The sequence below is a fragment of the Petaurus breviceps genome, unplaced genomic scaffold, assembly GCF_028583685.1.
Source record: "Petaurus breviceps papuanus isolate PSGF00001 unplaced genomic scaffold, PetGlider_PUasm1.0 90804, whole genome shotgun sequence".
NCBI classification, from domain to species: Eukaryota; Metazoa; Chordata; class Mammalia; order Diprotodontia; family Petauridae; genus Petaurus; species Petaurus breviceps.
The window spans coordinates 11535654-11553947 of record NW_027187348.1 but is presented as its reverse complement, the minus strand read 5'-3'; the positions used below and the strand labels follow the sequence as shown (position 1 = coordinate 11553947).

Here is an 18294-nt window from a genome sequence, read left to right as displayed (position 1 = left end):
TTTCAATTCACCATTATTTCAATGTAAAAAAATAAAAATGGTCACCTAGGACATTTCTTTCCCTAACATTATTCCATTGTGTCATTCTCAATCATGACACATATTTTCGCAATGGGCAAAAAGAAGGTACAGGGTGAATGTTTACATTCCTTGTGACTTGTTGCCCACCCACCTCCACATGGCCATTAAGAGCCGCATGGTGTAAGGCTGTCCGCCCTCCTCTGTCAGAGACGTTGACACTGCTTAGCAGTGGGATGATGACTTCTGCACACTTAACAGCCTTATTTGCAGCAGCCACATGGAGAGGAGTCTGCCAGTTCTTGTCCCGAGCATTGACATCAGCTGAGTGCTTGATCAACACTTGCACGGCTTCCTAGAAGAAAAGCAGGGTCTGAACTATCATCATCGACCAACATTTGTCAAGTGCCTGTAAGAGGTGCAGGTAATGGGGATACAAAAAGACGTGTGACTTGGTCCTTATTCTCAAGAGTTTATGATCTAGGTGGGGAGATGGGGAGTATATGTCTTGAGATAAAACATAATCAAAGATAGCTTATTTTGTATGAGTGATACAGATAGAAAAGTGTTCAGAGAAGGAAACAATCTTTGATGCCTAAGGCAGAAAAGAAGGACCTTATGGAGAAGGTGGGATCAAAACTGGATCTCAAAGAAAGGATACCATTTGGAGAAGTGGAAAAAGGGAAAGGCAGTCTGAGCAGCAGGAGGAACAAAGGAAGAATTATACTACATATCTGGGAAATAGTATAGACCAGTTTGTTTTATACTGAAGAGTTTGAGTGGGAATTGAAGCTGACTGGCTCTAGACTACATAGAAGAGAACTGAAATCTATTTTTAATAAGTTGCTCAGATGAAAAGAAAGGTGAACTTTTGCTCCTTAATAATATATTGACAGGGGTGCCTAGGTGGCACAGTGAATAGAGCACTGGCCCTGGAGTCAGGAGGACCTGAGTTCAAATCCGGCCTCAGACACAACACAAAAAACTAGCACTGTGACCTCGGACAAGTCACCTAACCCCAATTGCCCCACCTTCCCCCCTCCAAAAAGCAAAAAAATTATGTGTGTGTGTGTCTGTGTGTATAGACATTTAGTCAGTCAGTCAACAAGCACTGATACAAAGGAAAAACATGTCCCCAAATGAATGGGGGAAACAAGATACAAACAACTATGTACATTCAAGATACAGACAAAGTAGATGAAAAATAATCTTATTGGGAAGGAACTAGCAGTGGGGGACAGGGGAATAGTGAATGGGAAAGAAATTTAAAATTTACATATACATTATATATATATATACACATAAATGTATATTATCTTTATTTCAGCCTCATAACAACCCTAGAATGGAAGTATTATTTTTATTCCCACTTTACAGATGAAGCAAACTAAAGATAGCAGGTTATATATGATTTGTCCATGGTCACAAAGTTAGGCAATGGCAGAAGTGGGATTTAAACCTGGTCTTGCCAACTCAAATCTAGCACTCTGCCAATGGATACATTTAAATAGATCTGTGGTCAGTATCAAAAGAATTACATTTTTAAAGGCCACTTATTTCACCATGCTATGTATAGGAAGGAAGGAAGGAAGGAAGGAAGGAAGGAAGGAAGGAAGGAAGGGAGGAAGGGAGGAAGGAGGGAAGGAAGGAAGGAAGGAAGGAAGGAAGGAAGGAAGGGAGAGAGGGAGGGAGGGAGGGAGAGAAGGAAGGAAGGAAGGAAGGGAGGAAGGGAGAGAGGGAGGGAGAAAGGGAGGGAGGAAGGAAGGGAGGGAGGGAGGGAGGGAGGAAGGAAGGAAGGAAGGAAGGAAGGGAGAGAGGGAGGGAGAAAGGGAGGAAGGAAGGAAGGAAGGAAGGAAGGAAGAAAGGGAGGAAGGGAGGGAAGGAGGAAAGAAAGAAGGAAGGAAGTATTTATTGTCTTTACTATGTATCAGGCCCTGTGTTAAGCACTTTACAAATATTATCCCATTTAATCCTCACAACAACCCTGAGAAGTGGGTACAATTGAGGAACCTGAAACAGAGAAAAGTTCAGTGCCCAAAATCACACAGCTAGCAAGTGTCTGAGACCTTGAACTCAGGTCTTCCAGGCTCCAGACCCAGTGTGCAATCCATTGCAACACCTAGCTGCTTCAAAAGTTTACATTCTGCTTGAATAAGAATGGGAGGAATAAACAATGTACACAAGTAAATACAAGGCAATCTGAGGAAATAAAAGATAGTAACAACTAAGTGTATAGAGGAAAGCACAAGCCATTAGTACAGATGAGAAAGAGAACTGGTAAATGGGGTCTCTAAATCAGGTTATCTTAATTCAGTTTTAGGACTTAATGACTCCAGAAGTATAAATGCTGCATACTTTGAAAAAACTGAAAGGCTGGGGCAGCGCAGTGAGTAAAGCCGCCCGGCATCAGGAGGGCCGGGAGTTCGGTTCTGGTCTCAGACACTTAACACCCACACAAAAATGCTAGCCGTGTAACCTTGGGCAAGTTACTTAACCCCAATTGCCCTCCAAAAGGCAAAAAAAAAAAAAAAGGTTAATTATTTAAATATTTAAAATACTGATATGTTTCTTATTCAAATTCAACATAATCACATTCTTGTACTATATATTGCTCCAGTAGATTTTCAAACTTTGCAAAACCTTTCACGGGGCTACTAGGTGGCACAGTAGATAGAGGGCTGGGCATTAAGTCAAAAAGACTTCTCTGAGTTCAAATCTGGTCTCAGACACATATTAGTTGTATGACCCTGGGCAAGTCATTTAACCTACTTGCCTCAGTTCCTCATCTGTAAAATGACCTGGAGAAGGAAATGGCAAACACTCTAGTATCTTTGCCAATAAAACCCCAAATAGGGTCACAGAGTACAACTGAAACAACCGAACAACAAAAACCTCTTAACTGCTGCTAAATGACTAGACTGCACTTGTCATCCTAGCCTGAAGATTATCCAAAGAACAAAGTTTCAAAGCATACACAATTTTTAAATTCAAAATTCACTGCGGGGTGGGGGTGGGGGAGGAGGTAGGTGAGAGAGGAGGAGAAAATTTGGAACTCAAAAACTTGTGGAACCGAATGTTATAAACTAAAAATAAATAAATTTAAAAGAAAAAAAGTTTCACAAAATTAAATGAGTTTAAAAAATTTAAATAATTAAGCCTTGAAATGATGGTCTTGGTAAGTTTGTAGCATTTATAATTCTGAAGTAATTAAAACATATAACTGCACTAGGACTTTTGGGACACCCCAAATACCTCTTCACATTTGAATCATACAGAGTTTCCCAAGTTCAAGATCTACTTTAGCAGTAACATTAGTCTTCTGGAACTTTTGCAGCCTAGTGAGAGACTGGTCACTGAGTTTCCCTTTCATTTTTCTATTTTTTAACCAATATGGCAACGTGGTAGGTGAAACAGAATCCCAACTCTACCATTTTTATTCCAGCAATGATATAGAAAGATTAACATATATAGATGGAAGGAGTGGGAGAAGTAGATACCACTGGAATCAAGCAAAGAAGGGTTAACACACACATACACCCCCACCCACGTTCTCACGAACAGAGTTTGAAGTAGAAATATGGAGAAACAGAAGGAGGGATGGGGGTGGGAGAGAGCTAGGAAGGAGGAAACAGTAACAAGCATTTCTCTGTTTTTATCAGTGAGCCCCGGGCCTGGTCATTTTTTCATGTTCTTTCCATCATCTCTCCCCTTCCCCCCCCCCAACTTTGGATTATGTAATGAGAGCATAGTTTTTACTTTACTAACTAGAAAGGAATCTTTCGGGAAATTCTTCCCATGTGAAGAAGTTTGTGCATAGTTTAATATATTTTGTTCAACTTAAATGGGCTAAAATGATTGAGATTAGAAGCAGCAGCAAAGTTTCTTGAAATAAACACTTTAAAACTTTAAATCTCTATAACCATTTAAAATAATAATAAATCTGTAGTATGAACAACCCCATGTTTGCCTAAAAACAATTTCTGAACCACACTGAAGTTTTATACAACTGAGCAAAAACCAAGCTTGTGAAGGAAACTTTCTTTACAATCACTTAAAAATTCTTGACAAGCTTAATTCCTGAATCCTTCCTTCTATCTTGGTTTTTCAGACAGAAAAAGATGTTTCAACTGCTTTATGAATTCCCAAATACAAAAATATCTCTTCCACCCCACATTGTTTTGTAAAAAGAGTAATAAAAAGCACTGAGTTCATTCACAAAAATAGAGGCTTGGACCAGGAATCAAGTACAGGAAATACATAGGAACTATTTGTTACTACTAAAGTTGGTGGTTTAACTATAAAATCAATTGCTTTTTCTTCTTGAATGAACAAATACAATCTCTTAGATTCCCCCATTATTACTGCTTCTCCTTTTTCTCCACCCTGCCAAATTACTCTGTATTTCATAGACTGTAGTTTTAGAGGAATTAAATAACAAGAAGCCTATAAGAAATGGGCTTTGAAAACCCTCATGCTCTAAAAAGGTTTTGTTGTTGTTCAGTCATATCTGACTCTTTGTGACCCCATTTGGACTTTTCTTGGAAGAGATGCTGGAGAGGTTTGCCATTTTCCTCTCCAAATCATTTTACAAATGAGGAAACTGAGGCAAACAGGGTTAGGAGACTTGACCAGGGTCACACAGCTCGTAAGGGTCTCAGGCCAGATTTGAACTCAGTAAGATGAATCTTCCTGACTGTAGTCCCAGTGCTCTATCCACTGCACCACCAAAAAGTTTAGCTCGATATTATTGTTACTAGATTACCTGTTCATTTTATAAATGAGGAGAAACTAAGGTCCAGAAAGTCTTAGATCCTAGCTCAAGGCTGCACAGGTAGTACGTTATTTTGCATATATTTGCATTTTCTTATCTATGTACCAAGGTTTCCCACAGGGGAAAGGGAGAGGGGAAATAAGCATTTACATAGCTCCTACTACTTTCCAGGCACCAAGCTAAGCACTATACAAAAAAAAAATGCTATCCTATTTGATCTTCACCACAATTCAAGGACATAGATGTTATTATTATTCCCAAACAAAGGTTAAGTATCTTGCCCAGGGTCACAAAGCTAGTTAAGCATCTGAGGCCAAATCTGAACTCAGGTCTTCCAGACTACAGGTTTAGTGCTCCCTTCCCTTGTACCAAGAAATATCAAAAGAAGACCCAGTTTGAAGTCTAACCCTGGAAAGTATAATAAAAGTATATTTTTTTCAAGTTCATGCATGAAAAACATAGTACCTATGCACTTGCTAACACTTTGGTGTTCAAAAACGACTGAAAAATAATTGTTGTTTTTGACACATGTCACCCACAGGCATAAACAGTGGCATATTTTACAAATTGAAAACTCCGTAGGGGCAGAGAGCCTGTTTTGTTCATTAAAGCATCTTGTTCCCTGCCCCTCCCTACCAGGGCTTTATACAAAGTCAGCATTCAAGAAAAATTGATGGAATTAATGTTATACTCTAATCCAACTGTAAACCCTGTATATCATAAACTATGTCTATTAAGCGAACTTTTAAAGTTGACAATGCCTGTGGCAGCACCCAAATCCCCATGTGCATTTATTCCATTGCTCTAATTATTAATTCTTTTATCCTGCATTCTACTGGAATTATGTAAATTGGTGCCCATCTTATTTGTCCAATTAACAAGATTGTTCCTTTAAAATCACCCATCATCATATTTAGGCTCGGCATTTTTCTTTACATAGGCCAATTACAGTAAGAGCTGTGAGCACCAAAGGGGCTTGCTGAGGACTTTGGAACATGTCCAGAATTCTAATGGAAACATTCAAGAGGCCAGGGTTTGAAAAGCAAAGTCGACAATTCCAAGGATTTGTTGAATCTTAGTTTTACGTGCTATATGCTATATACATGCATCTCCATATGTTAAACTTCAAAGGTTTTTTTTTGGTTGTTGTTTCTAAGTACTTGTTATGATGACATTTCCTTTTCAGTTTTTCAGTCATGTCTGACTCTTCATGACCCAATTTGGGGTTTTCTTGGCAGAGATACTAGAATGATTTGCCATGTCCTTCTCTAGCTCATTTTATAGAGGAGGAAACTGAGGCAAACAAGGTTAAATGATTTGCTTAGGGTCACACAGCTAGTAAGTGTCTGAGATCACATTTGAACTCAGGTCTTCCTGACTCTAGGCTGGCACTGTATCCACTGTGCCACCTAGCTAGCTATCCTAGCTACCTTAGCTACCCAATGGCTTAGGTAAACACTTAATGTAGATCTACTAAGAGAATCATAATCTTAAATGTCATATTTTCTACATAGTGGGAAAATTTCTTTGTCCATTCATATGAGATACTTGCCAAACAAAAGATCTAGCATTTTATTCTAGAAGCAATAGGGACTCCCTGGAGAAGAACATTAACATAGTCAGATCTGTCCTTTAGGAATATCATAGTGAATGAAATAAACAGGAAAGAATAACTCATACACACATGTGTATATATATGTGTATTATATGTGTGTATATGTATTACATATATGTGTATATACATAGATAGGCATTATATATATATATATATGATTTTAAAGTTTGCTAAGTGCTTTCCATACATTAGCTCATTTAGACTGCACAGAAACTCTGAGGTAAGTACTACAGTACCATGATTCCCAGTTTTTGGGTGAGGAAACTCAGAGTAAATGACCTGTCCATGGTCACATAACCAGTAAAAATCAGAGGTGGGATATGAACACAGAGACAAATGTGATAAAAAGCCACAGGGAATTAAACTCCCATTAGGAAGATGCCAACCTGCCACGGCAGACTTTAGTAAGAAGACATGATTTCTGGATGACTTACATCTGACTGTGATTATTTGCAAAGTCAGATTTTGTTCACATTTCATTACTTTCTGAATTTATTCCTGAGGCAGGGAGTTCCTTTTGCAGACCTGTAGAGGGCGCTGCTGGCAGTCAGGAGGCTCCTCTAGGACCCCTGACACTGTGTGAATGGATAAGAGAGCCAAATATTTACAAGCTGCCTCCAGGAATGGCAGACACAGCCTAGGTCACCGGAATGATTCCATCTCTGTCCGATAGCCAATGGAATATCATTTCAATGCCTTGCTTGGAAGCCAGGGCTCCTCCAGAGTCGGGTGGCTGTTGTTAACCAATCTTATGTATCTTTAGTCTATCCGTGTTTAATAAAAACAACAAAGAAGTCAGTTTTGGAAGAAAGTCCTGGACTGATATCCTTAATTAGCATAACAACTCCTACACATGCAAAGTTAAAAGTGAAGAAGTCTGCTTTTTGAAAGCTTAGTGAAACTGCGTAGTGAAAAGGTCAGGAACAAAACCCAGATCTGTGCATAGACCCCTCCCTTCTCCCCCATCTCCCAACAGCTGTATGACCTGTTCAAAGGTAGCTAATATACTTTCCTCTGCACATCACAAGATTGAATATTAGAAAGGAAAAAACAGACTATTACATTTGCTTTTCTATATAATATAGAAAATCAAGGGATTTCTCGTGTTCCTTAAAAAGAAAACCCTGAACTAACCCTTCTGGTCCCCTCCCAGCTATCCCTGAAAATCAGATGGACTCTGAAGCTAAAGGACCCTTTTTATTGGTATTATTGAAATCGTACTAAGCAAAAGAGGTCAAAAGCACAATTCTAGAAGCTCTAAAAATGCTTAATCAGAAAGGCTGTGAGATGATCAATCATTACTAAAGATGAAGAATAACCCAGTATGGTGAAAAGAATTCTGCATTTAGACTCAAAAGACTTAGGTTCAAATTCCAACTGCTACTTGCTACCTATAGGACCTTGGGTATCCCTTAGAATGAGGGGGTTGGACTACATGGCCTCAGAGGTACACCCCAGCTCTAAATCTAGCCTGTCATTTGCATTTGTCCCCTCTTCCCATTTCTCACTGCAACCAGCCTCATTTGGGGCCATATCTTTTTTTCACCTAGACTAGTCTAATAGCTTTTTAATAGTTTATTCACTCCCAATGTCTTTCTTATCTAATCTAAATTGTCTGGGTTCACTACAAATTCATGCTGTCTGATCTCTGCAGGCCCTCACTGCTACACAATAATCTTTTTATTCTTTCTTAACTGATACTCTATTAATCTCTCCACAATAACTATTTCATCACTTTCTCCTCTCTGTACCACTTTATTCTAGCTGAAGCAGTGGGGCAGCCTGAGGGAGAGACAGGAAGCAGAATGTGTCAAAGAAACCAACCCCATCACGTCCCCGGATGGAGACAGCCAAGGACCCGGAGCCTAAGACTTTTGGGAATAGCAGTGCTCTGCAATAACAGACCTGCTTCCAGACTAGCCCCCATAGCCCGAGGGGAGAAATCATTGTGAAGAGGATGCCCACCTACTTCATTACGACAAGTAATAGCTGATGACCAACTACCAGAAATGGGTAGATGGGCACAGGACCTCTGTGAGAGGCAGGACCCTCTAGATCACTAGTCCTGCTTCCAGTCCAGCCCTCGCGACCATTATCTGGGGAAGCAGCTCCCGTGGAGAAGGGGCCCAGATGCCCCCACACTGTCAACCACCTGGCACACAAAGGGCAGGTAAGCCAGCCTAGCTGGAATTTCAAGGCGTCCTGAAGAAGAGACAGAAGACAATATGTGCCAGGCAAATCAAACCACTACCACCACCTTGACCAGCATCTCCCCTTGAGCTCTGATGGGGACAGTCCAGGATTTTGAACCCAAGAGTCTTAGGATTAGCATTGGTTCCAGGACAGTGACCTCCGTCGACAATCCTGGGAAGCAACAAAGATGCAGCCTGGGAAATGATTCTACTGGTGCTTCAGCCACAGCTACTGAAGACACAGAAAGGAAATATCAAACATTGTCAACATCAAAAACTGACATAATTCTATTAGTGGAAATGACATTTAAAAAGAAGCATTATCATTTGTTTTGCCCCTGTGTCCTACGAACCAGGGCACTTTTCCATCTAACTTGTAACTGAATCCTTCTGTAAATGTTGTCTCCCTCATTAGAATGGGAGCTCCTTGAATGTATCCTTTTTTATCTGTATTCCCCGTGCTAAGCACTTAAAAAATGCATTATTCATTTGTTTTACTGAAAAAATAGAAGCCATTCATCCCAACTAACTTTTCTTACATTATTCCATACCTCAAACGTCCTCTTCACCACCCTCCATTCTGTTCCCCTTCTTCTAGTCCATTCTCTGAAGACTAGGTGCCTCTTCTTATGAAGGCCAACACACATGTCTTTTCCAGACACTTGTCTCCTTTATCATTGCCTCGGTCTCACTTTTAAACTTTCCTTATCTTCCAGTTCCATACATGACTCCTACAAACATATCCAGGTCTCCCTAATCACGGAAAAACATCTTCATCTTACTCTATCTTTTCCTATTCACATTCAAACTCCTAGAAGGAGCCTACACTCACACTTATATTTGCTCATCTCCAATATTTCTCAGACCCTTGCAATCAATTGAAACTGCTGCCTCCAAGATTACTAACAATCTCAGATGATGAATCCAATGAACTTTATGCAGACCTCATTCTATGAGCTCTCTGCAACTTTTAACACTCTCCTTTGAAAGAGTCTCTTTTTCTGGCTTTCCTGTCACTGCTCTCTTGGGTCTCTTCCTAGATGTCTGATTGTTCTTTATTAGTCTGATTTGCTTGACCATCCTCCCATTCCTACCACTGTGTGCATAACCCCCAAAGCTCTGTTCAGAGCCCTTTCCTTTTTATTTTCTGCACTCACTCCTTTGCTCATCTCATCATCGAGATGACTAGTGTTACTCATTCCTCAGAGCTCCCATCCTGAATTACCTCATAATAAATATATAACTAATTAGCCAGCCCAAAAGCACTTTACATTTAACATGTACAAAATAGGACTCATTCCATCATATCCAAAACCAATACCTCTAACAAACTTCCCCATTTCTATTGATGAGTCCATCATCTTGTGAGTCACCCAGATTTACAACCTTGGATTCATCCTTGATCTTCCTTCTCCCACCCCACCCCCCATACCCAAGCAGTTACAAAGCCTCAGTTGATTCTGTGTCTGCAACATCTTTCATATGTATTACCATCTTTCCATTCACATAAGATCTACTCTAAGTCAGGCCCCCATAATGTCTCATCTGGACTATTGCAAGAGCCTCTTTATTGGTCTTCCTATTTCTAGTCTCTCCTTCAACCCATCTGCCCTAATGGACACCAAATTAGTATTCCTAAAATCCAGATCTCACTATGTCAACCTCCTGCCCCCAAATGGAAAAATCATTGATGGCTCTTTAGTTACATTAGAATGAAATGTGATTCTGAGAAAATCTATTGGTTGGCAAGTGAAGGCCCTACATAACCTAGCTTCCACCTACCTCTAGAATTATATTCCCCATTCTTTCCCTAATCTTCTTTCCCATTCCAGTATAACTGACATTCTAGCTCTTACCCATAGATGACATCGCATCTCCCACCTTTGCGTCTTTGCACAAGTGGTCTCCCACTTGTAGAATGCACTTCCTCCTCACTTCCACTTCCTAGAATCTCTTGCTTTCTTTAAGACAGAGCTCAGTATCACCACCTATATACATGAGGCTTTTCTTGAGTAAGCACCTCCCCCACTGCCTGGTAAAGTTCTCTCCCTCTTGAAATCACTATGCATTCTTTTATATGTCCTTTATATTTACTTGTTTGTATTTCAGTTGTATCCCTTAAATAGAATTTAAGCTCCTTGAGAGCAGAAATTATTTCATTTTTGTCTCTATATCCCCAGTGCCTAGGAGAGTCTGTTAATCTATGTTTATTGAATTGAACCCACTCTTCATATTGCTTCCAGAGAAAAATAATCGTTTTTTTTCTTTATTTCTTTACTTTTTTATAGGTTTTTTTTTTAATTATTCACTATTAGTTTACAACATTCACTTCTACAAGGTTTTGAGTTCCAAATTTTCTTACTCTCCTTTTCTTTCCTTCTCCCCTCCCCGCCCCGCCATGGTGGTATGCAATACAAGACAGGTTCTACATATACCTTCACATTAAACATTAGTCAAGTTGTAAAGAAGAATTATAACCAATGGAATGAATAATGAGAAAAAAGAAACAAAACAAAATAAAATGAAGAAGAGAATAAGTGGTTGGCTTCCATTTGCATTCAGACTCTAATTCTTTCTCTGGATGTGGATAGCCTTTTCCCTCATGAGTCCTTTGGAGTTGTCTTATAACTTTACATTGCTGAGAAGAGCCCAGTCTATCAAAGTCAGTCATCACAGATATGATGTGACTGTAATTGTGTACCATGTTCTCCTGGTTCTTCTCCCCTCACTCGGCATCAGTTTATTTAAGTCAGAGAAAATATTCTTAATGTAACACTCGGAACATGTTACTCTTCTATTCAAAAACCTTTAGTACTCCAGATACTCACAGAATAAACTCCTGATCCTGGCATTCAGAGTCCTCCATAATTTGGCTCCAAATTATCTTGTCAGTCTTATATCACCATTCCTCTTCATGTACTTATATTCCTGTCAAGCTGGATGACTCTCACTCATTCTTCCCTTTCCCATGTCTATGTCTTTGCTCACACTGGCTGTGATAGTAATGGAATAACAGGGGGATCTTTATATTCCATTACTATCACACTGGCTCCCATGCATAGAATGGAATCCCCCATTCAACATCACCTGTCAAAGTCTGTGTGGACATCCCTCAGTGCCAGCTTGAGTACCACTTCTTCTATAAAGCCTTCCATTACCACTGACCCTTTTCTCCCTCCCTCCAGGTGAAAGTGATCTTTCCCTATTCAAAATTCTCATAGCAGTTTGGCTGGACCAATCCTTGGGATTCATCTCACCTCTGCATCATAGTTTCCCCACTTAAGACTGTATACTTTGAGAGCAGAGTGCTTTGCCATATCTTTGTGTTCATAACATATAGTCTCATAAATAATAGTCACTTAAATGTTTGTGAGATGAAATGAATTAAGTGCTAAACTACAACAGGTGAAACTCACTTCACTCCTGGAGGCAACAGCACGGTGGAGTGGGGTCAGCCACATGTTGTCCTTGGCATTTACACGAGCCCCTGGAACAGAAGAGCATACTGTCAATGGAGTAATCTGCCACCATGGTTTAATTCAATTACTACAGGATCTCGCTCTCGTTTTGATAGTACTGTCTTCCCGTGCTTTACTCTGAGTCAATTCTGTGAATTTAAGAGTTCTTTAAATAGTTTATATCAGAGGTGTCAGACTTGTGACCAGCAACACTCTCCAGGGCTGCCAAAACAGTTTAAAATGTAATTGGGAAATATTTAACAAAATATATGAAAATACAATAAAATATGGATGACATTACATTTTAAAACTGTCAATATGCAGCCTACAGGGATTCTTATGTATGAATTAGTGACCAACATTTCTATTTGAGTTTGACACCACTGGTTTAGATGTGTGTCAGGAAAAGAAAGGAGACAGGTCTCATGGTATTCAGGAAAAGGGTGGGTAAATGTCAGAAGGAAAATATGGTGGGAGTTATCAGGAGTAATTCAGAGAAGGTGGGTCAAGTTGAGGTGCTCTGGGACTACCTGGAAGATTAGATTCTTAGTAGTAAAGAAATCAGAATGAAAATTATGATTTGATCATTTAACATGTGTAAAGCATTGATTAGTCCACACAATCTGCTTAGAGTTGAACATAACAATTCAGTCTTTAACTCATTACATGTTTAAGCCATTTAAATTTCAATCAAACAGAGTACACATTGAAGTCTTGTCTAGTTTCATCCACAGGGTAGACTGGAGGTGGTTTGAAAGAATCTATAGGGAGAAAAGGATTAAGAAGTTCATCCTAGAATCCAAAAAATCTACTACAATACTCAAGTAACTTAGAGAAACTGCAGGATCAACCCAGTTCTTCAAGTTTCTTGGCATTAGGAAAAACTTGACCATTCCAGATTTTTCACAGCTATTGCCAATCCTACTTAGTCAAGCAGGATCAAACCTTCCCAGAACAGCCAGGAAACAGGCAGATCAGTCCCAGAAGCAATTCTCTGGGAGGTACAGCATGAAGACAATTAGTTCAGAAGCAACAGAATTTCAGAATCTCAGAGCTGGAGAGGGCCTGAGGGACCCAGTAGTTAACAGTAATTGTTGCTACAATATTCCTGATAAGTAGTTGTCTGGTATCTAGTTGAAGGCTTCTAAGGCAACTCATCTAATTTAGGACAGCTCTAATTTTTAGGAAGTCTTTTTCTGAAACCAAGCCTAAATCTGTCCCTCAGTAGTTTACATTCATTGCTCCAAGTTTTGCATTTTAAGGCAGAACAAAATAAGTTGAATCCCTCTCCCATACAACTTTTCAAATGCTTGAAGAAAGCCAGCCTTCCTTGTCTTTTCTTCTCCTGGCTAACCATACTCATTTCCTTCCTATGATCCTCCTATGAAATGGCCTCAAGCGACTTCATCTCTTGGTCAATGTTTTTGCTAACATGTGGCACCCAAAAATGAACACAATATTCTAGATATGATCTAACTAGATCAGAATGCAATAGGACTATCACCTTCCTTGTTCTGGACATTATATCAGTATCAACGTCTATGTTCAAGTCAGCTTCTTTTCTAGCCATGTTGTCTCATTTGGAGTTTATGGTTCATAAAACATTTCAAATCAGAAAATGTATGGTTCATAAAACATCTCAAATAAGAAAAATATTATGCAAACTCTATAGGCTGTCATAGACCCTCTTTTTTTCTCCTGGGTTATTTCATCTGGTAACATGAATCAGCTCCCATGGATCTAGTTTCATCCCTATGCTAATGATTCTCAGATCTCCTTATCCAGTCCTAACCTTTCTGCTGTCCTCCAGTCACATCTCCAACTGTCTATTGGATGTCTCATACCGGATGTCATGTAAACATCTTAAACTGAATGTGTCCAAAATTGAACTGATTATCTTTCCTTCCAAAATTACTTATTATTGCCCAGCGTATCACCATCCTCCCAGTCACTGAGGCTCCCAAACGAGGCATCATCCAACTCTTCACTGACTTTCACTCTCCCCCTCCTATATCCAATCTGTTGCTAAGGTCTGTTACTTTTACTTTGGTCTCCCTGCTTCAAGTCTCTCCTCACTCTAATATACCCTCTACTCAGCTTTCATGCTAAAGCACAGGTCTGACCATGTCCCAACCTCACTCTCCTTCAATAAACTTTAGTGTCTCCCTATCACTTACAAGATCAAACATAAAATCTTTTTGGCATTCAAAGACCTTCATAACCAGGCTCCTTTTTGTCTTTCCAATCTTCTTATACTTTATTCTCCTTCATCTACTCAAAAGTCCAGTGATTCTAGCCTCCTTGCTGTTCTCAGACAAAACTCTTCATCTCCCAACTCTGGGCATTTTTACTAGCTTTCTCTCATGCCTGGAATTCTCTCCCTCTTCACCTCCACATCCTGGTTTCCCTCTAGTCTCAGCTAAAATCCTGCCTTCTGCAAGAAGTCTTGCCTGGTGTTCCTTAATGCAAGTGTCTTTCCTCAAAGATTACTGACAATATATTCTGTATGTTTATAGCTCTTTGCATGTTGTCTCCCTCATTAGAATGTGAATTCCTTGAGGGCAGGACTCTCAAGAGCTTAGCACAGTTTCTGGCACATAGTAAAGGCTTAATAAATGATTGTTCACTGATTAAAGTACTAAAGCCAGCTATTATCATGATTTTTTTTTTAAATCCAGATCATTTCCCACAGAAACTGCTAGCCAGCAATGCCTCTCAATTCTATATGCATATCTGTTTGACTTTTTGAACCTAAGCATTTATAGGATTTTTATTCCTATTACATTTTATCTTATTAAATTCATCCCATTGTTTTAACCTATTAAGAGTTTTCTGATACCAGACTCTACTATCCATTGTATTAGTTTTTCCTTCCAGTTTTTTTGTTATCTGCAAATTTAGTAAGTATGTTACATATTCCTTTCTTGAAGCCACTGATAAAAGTCGCTGAGCAGCACATTGTGGACATATCCCTGGGATACTCTACTAAAAACCTCCCAAAGTTAAGATTTTGCATCAATGACTTCTCCATGGGACCAATCTTTTAAACAGTTTGAAACCACCAAAATATATGACTATCTGAGGTGATTCTCTTGTCCACACTGATACCATGACTTTGTCAAATTCCTTGCTGAAATCCTGTCCTGCCAAAAAGGGAATAAGATCAGTTATGCTGATTCTCAATGGTCATTGCTTCATTCTCTAAATGCACATAAAACATTTTTTTAACTAAAAAAAGAAGTAAATGATATAATCAAAGTTCTGATCTAATCCCTCATTGTAATGTTCATTCTCTCATTAAATGTTAACCAATCAGAGTTGATTGCCACCCTCAGGAACAGCCCCCTTTCAATGGGTATATAAACCCTGAGTCCACTACCATGATTTTCTTTGGTCTAAGAAAAAGATAGTCAAATGACCATCCTTTTATTAAAATGCTGGCATTATTAATAAAATCATTAAATTAGCCAGGAAAAAATAAATGCACAGGGGCAGCTAGGTGGTGCAGTGAATAGAGAGAGCAACGCCCTGGAGTCAGGAGGACCTGAGTTCAAATCCGACCTCGGACACTTAACACAAAACTAGCTGGTGACCTTGGGCAAGTCACTTAACCCCAATTGCCATACCTTCCCCCCTCCAAAAAAGCAAAAATAAAAATAAAATAAATGTACACAATGTATATCTTCAATAATATGCTCCAGAACTTTTCTAGAAATTTTAGTTAATTCTACCAGTTTATAAGCTTAAGACTTCACTCTCTGCTTGACTGACATATAAAATTAACTAAATTCTTATTCTAAAACTGAACTTTCTAAGGAAAAGTGATGGTTATCTAGAGGAAAAGGGCAAACAGTGAAAATATTACCTCATAAGTGGTAACAATATATACATTCACACAATTTTATCACTGAAAAAGATCCTATGAGAGGATGGCTGAGCTTCCTTAATTTGGTTTAGTGTTTTGAGCTCCCCCACCCCTTTTTGGCAAGATGGGAAAGGTTTTATTAAAAGAGTTTTATTTGGGAGGAGGAGAAAAATCCATGGTCACTCTGTGGACATGATGGGAGGAAGCTATTTTAGGTCTTACGGTAATGAGGAAGGAAGGGCAACAAGAACTAATAGTGGGAAGACAGAAACAAAGCAAGTAGTGAAGCCTCAGAAAGCTGAGTGGGGTAGAGAAGGAGAGGGAGGCTGCAGGAGGGGAAAGAAGAAAGTGGTAGCATTATAGAGAAGGCACAAACAAAGCCAAGCAAATGGAAAGAGACTAAAGCAATCTACGCACATTGAAAAAAATCACTGCCGTCATTATTACTATTTTAAGAAAGCCCAAGAGTATAGGAATTGAAAGTTAACTTGAAATATTTTAAGACTGATTAAAAAAGAAATAGAAAGGGGCAACTAGATGGCACAGTTGATGGAGCACCTGCCCTGTAGTCAGAAGGACATGAGTTCAAGTCAGACCTCAGATATTTACTGGCTGTGTGACTCTAGGCAAGTCACTTAACCCCAATTGCAGGAAGGAAGGAAGGAAGGAAGGAAGGAAGGAAGGAAGGAAGGAAGGAAGGAAGGAAGGAAGGAAGGAAGGAAGGAAGGAAGGAAGGAAGGAAGGAAGGAAGGAAGGAAGGAAGAAAGAAAGAAAGAAAGAAAGAAAGAAAGAAAGAAAGAAAGAAAGAAAGAAAGAAAGAAAGAAAGAAAAGATCATAGAATATAAGAAATAAAGGAGACTTCAGAGGCCAATTAGATCAGATGTGTCCCATTAGGGAGTGTTGTTGAACCAGATGAAATTTGAAATACTTAATAAAAAGAATTAAAACACAAAAGAATATAGATAATATTAATACATGGTTTTCTAAGTCACTATGCTTAGTGATCTTTATGTGGGGTTTGGTGGCCCCCATTTCTATTTGAGTTTGACACCATTGATCTAGGTTATCCCTTTAATTAATTGTCTAAGCTATAGACACTGGTTTGGAGAGGCAAATCAATTTACCTAACGTCATACAGTAAAGTGATGGCAGATCTGGGACTGAAACTCAAATCTCTGATTCCTATTCTATTGTTATTTTCACTATTCCACACTGTCTCACTGACAGATTTTTTTCCCTTTTCCAACTAATGAAAAAAACAAATACAGTCAATCCTCAACATTTGCCCATTTAACTTTTGCCCCTTTAGCTTTTGAGATTTGGGACGGTACACATTCCCAGCTGCATACACTAGAGGAAAAAATAAGAGGCCCAATACATGCAAGTTTGTGGATCAGCTGGTATCCTCCGAGGCACTCACTGGACTCACTACCCTACTGTTGCAAAGACCTCCCTGTATTCATTGCATATTTTCATTGACTTCAAAACTCAAGTTTTGTGTCACAATTATGCCTCCAAAGCATAGTGCAAGTCCTTTGGGCTCTAAGTCCAAGCGTGTAAAGTCAGTGATGAGGTTTAGTGAGAAAATAAAGGTGTTAGATAAACTTTGTGCTGGAATGTCTGCAGCCACTGTCCACCTGAGTTTGGTTGATGGACAGATTATTTGTTATATCCTCAAAAAAGAAGAAAAGTATTCCTAAAAGCAGAGCAATGAAGGAATTGGGAAAAAAAATGGAAAAGCAACTATGTTTGTGGGTTAATGAGAATGGTCTCTTCCACTGTGAACATAAGTGTTCCCACAGGGCTTGGCAAGAAGCTGTGCCTGGCCCGCCCAGCTGCCAGGGGAACGTTCTTCTCTGACCTGGTTGGGGACTCACCCTAAGGCACGAGCTTTAAATCCAGGAACAGTTCAACTACATAGCCAAAAGAGAGATTAGAGTGGCAGGTTGCCCCTTTCCCTTTTTTACTTCAGGGTTGTTCTGACATTACTGTCCCTGAGTTGCCTGTATTCTCCCCTGCATTTCATATGTTATTTCATGAGTACTAGGTTAGGGAAAGTACATGGTATCAGAATTAATGTTCTGTCATAAAGAATTATATGCAGAAAAGTATATTTTCAGCAATCTCTAGTAATAATGATTGCAGTTTTTCGTCGTCACAGAGACTTAACCCCTTACTTTCCATATTTTCAGTGTATCAGCATTTGCATTTTTGACTTTCACCTTGTTTTCTAAGAATGTTACCTCCATGAAAATTGAGGATTGACTGTAACTTCAATTTAATTCTTTATCAGAGAATGAAGAAGCCATACGGTAAGCCCTAAAGCAAATGTGAACAGTATTATATTCAAATATTGATAACACTAGGTCTCTGA

The 18294-nt window shown here is 39.2% G+C and overlaps 1 protein-coding gene and 1 long non-coding RNA gene across 7 annotated transcripts in view; one reads left to right on the top strand and one right to left on the bottom strand.

Annotated features, from left to right (window-relative positions):
* Nucleotides 1-18294, bottom strand: part of ANKRD44 (ankyrin repeat domain 44) — a 366132-nt gene that overhangs the window by 137756 nt on the left and 210082 nt on the right. For all 6 annotated transcript variants that reach the window (XM_069070155.1, XM_069070154.1, XM_069070157.1 and 3 more), the window contains exons 4-5: nt 12013-12083; nt 173-373 (exon numbers count right to left, since the gene is read on the bottom strand). In XM_069070155.1, the coding sequence (XP_068926256.1) occupies nt 173-373; nt 12013-12083 (272 nt within the window). The remainder of the gene's footprint in view (nt 1-172; nt 374-12012; nt 12084-18294) is intronic.
* LOC138147597 (uncharacterized) lies at nt 238-9121 on the top strand. Its single transcript, XR_011164859.1, has 2 exons — nt 238-442; nt 8169-9121. It is a non-coding gene; the product is annotated as an uncharacterized lncRNA (long non-coding RNA).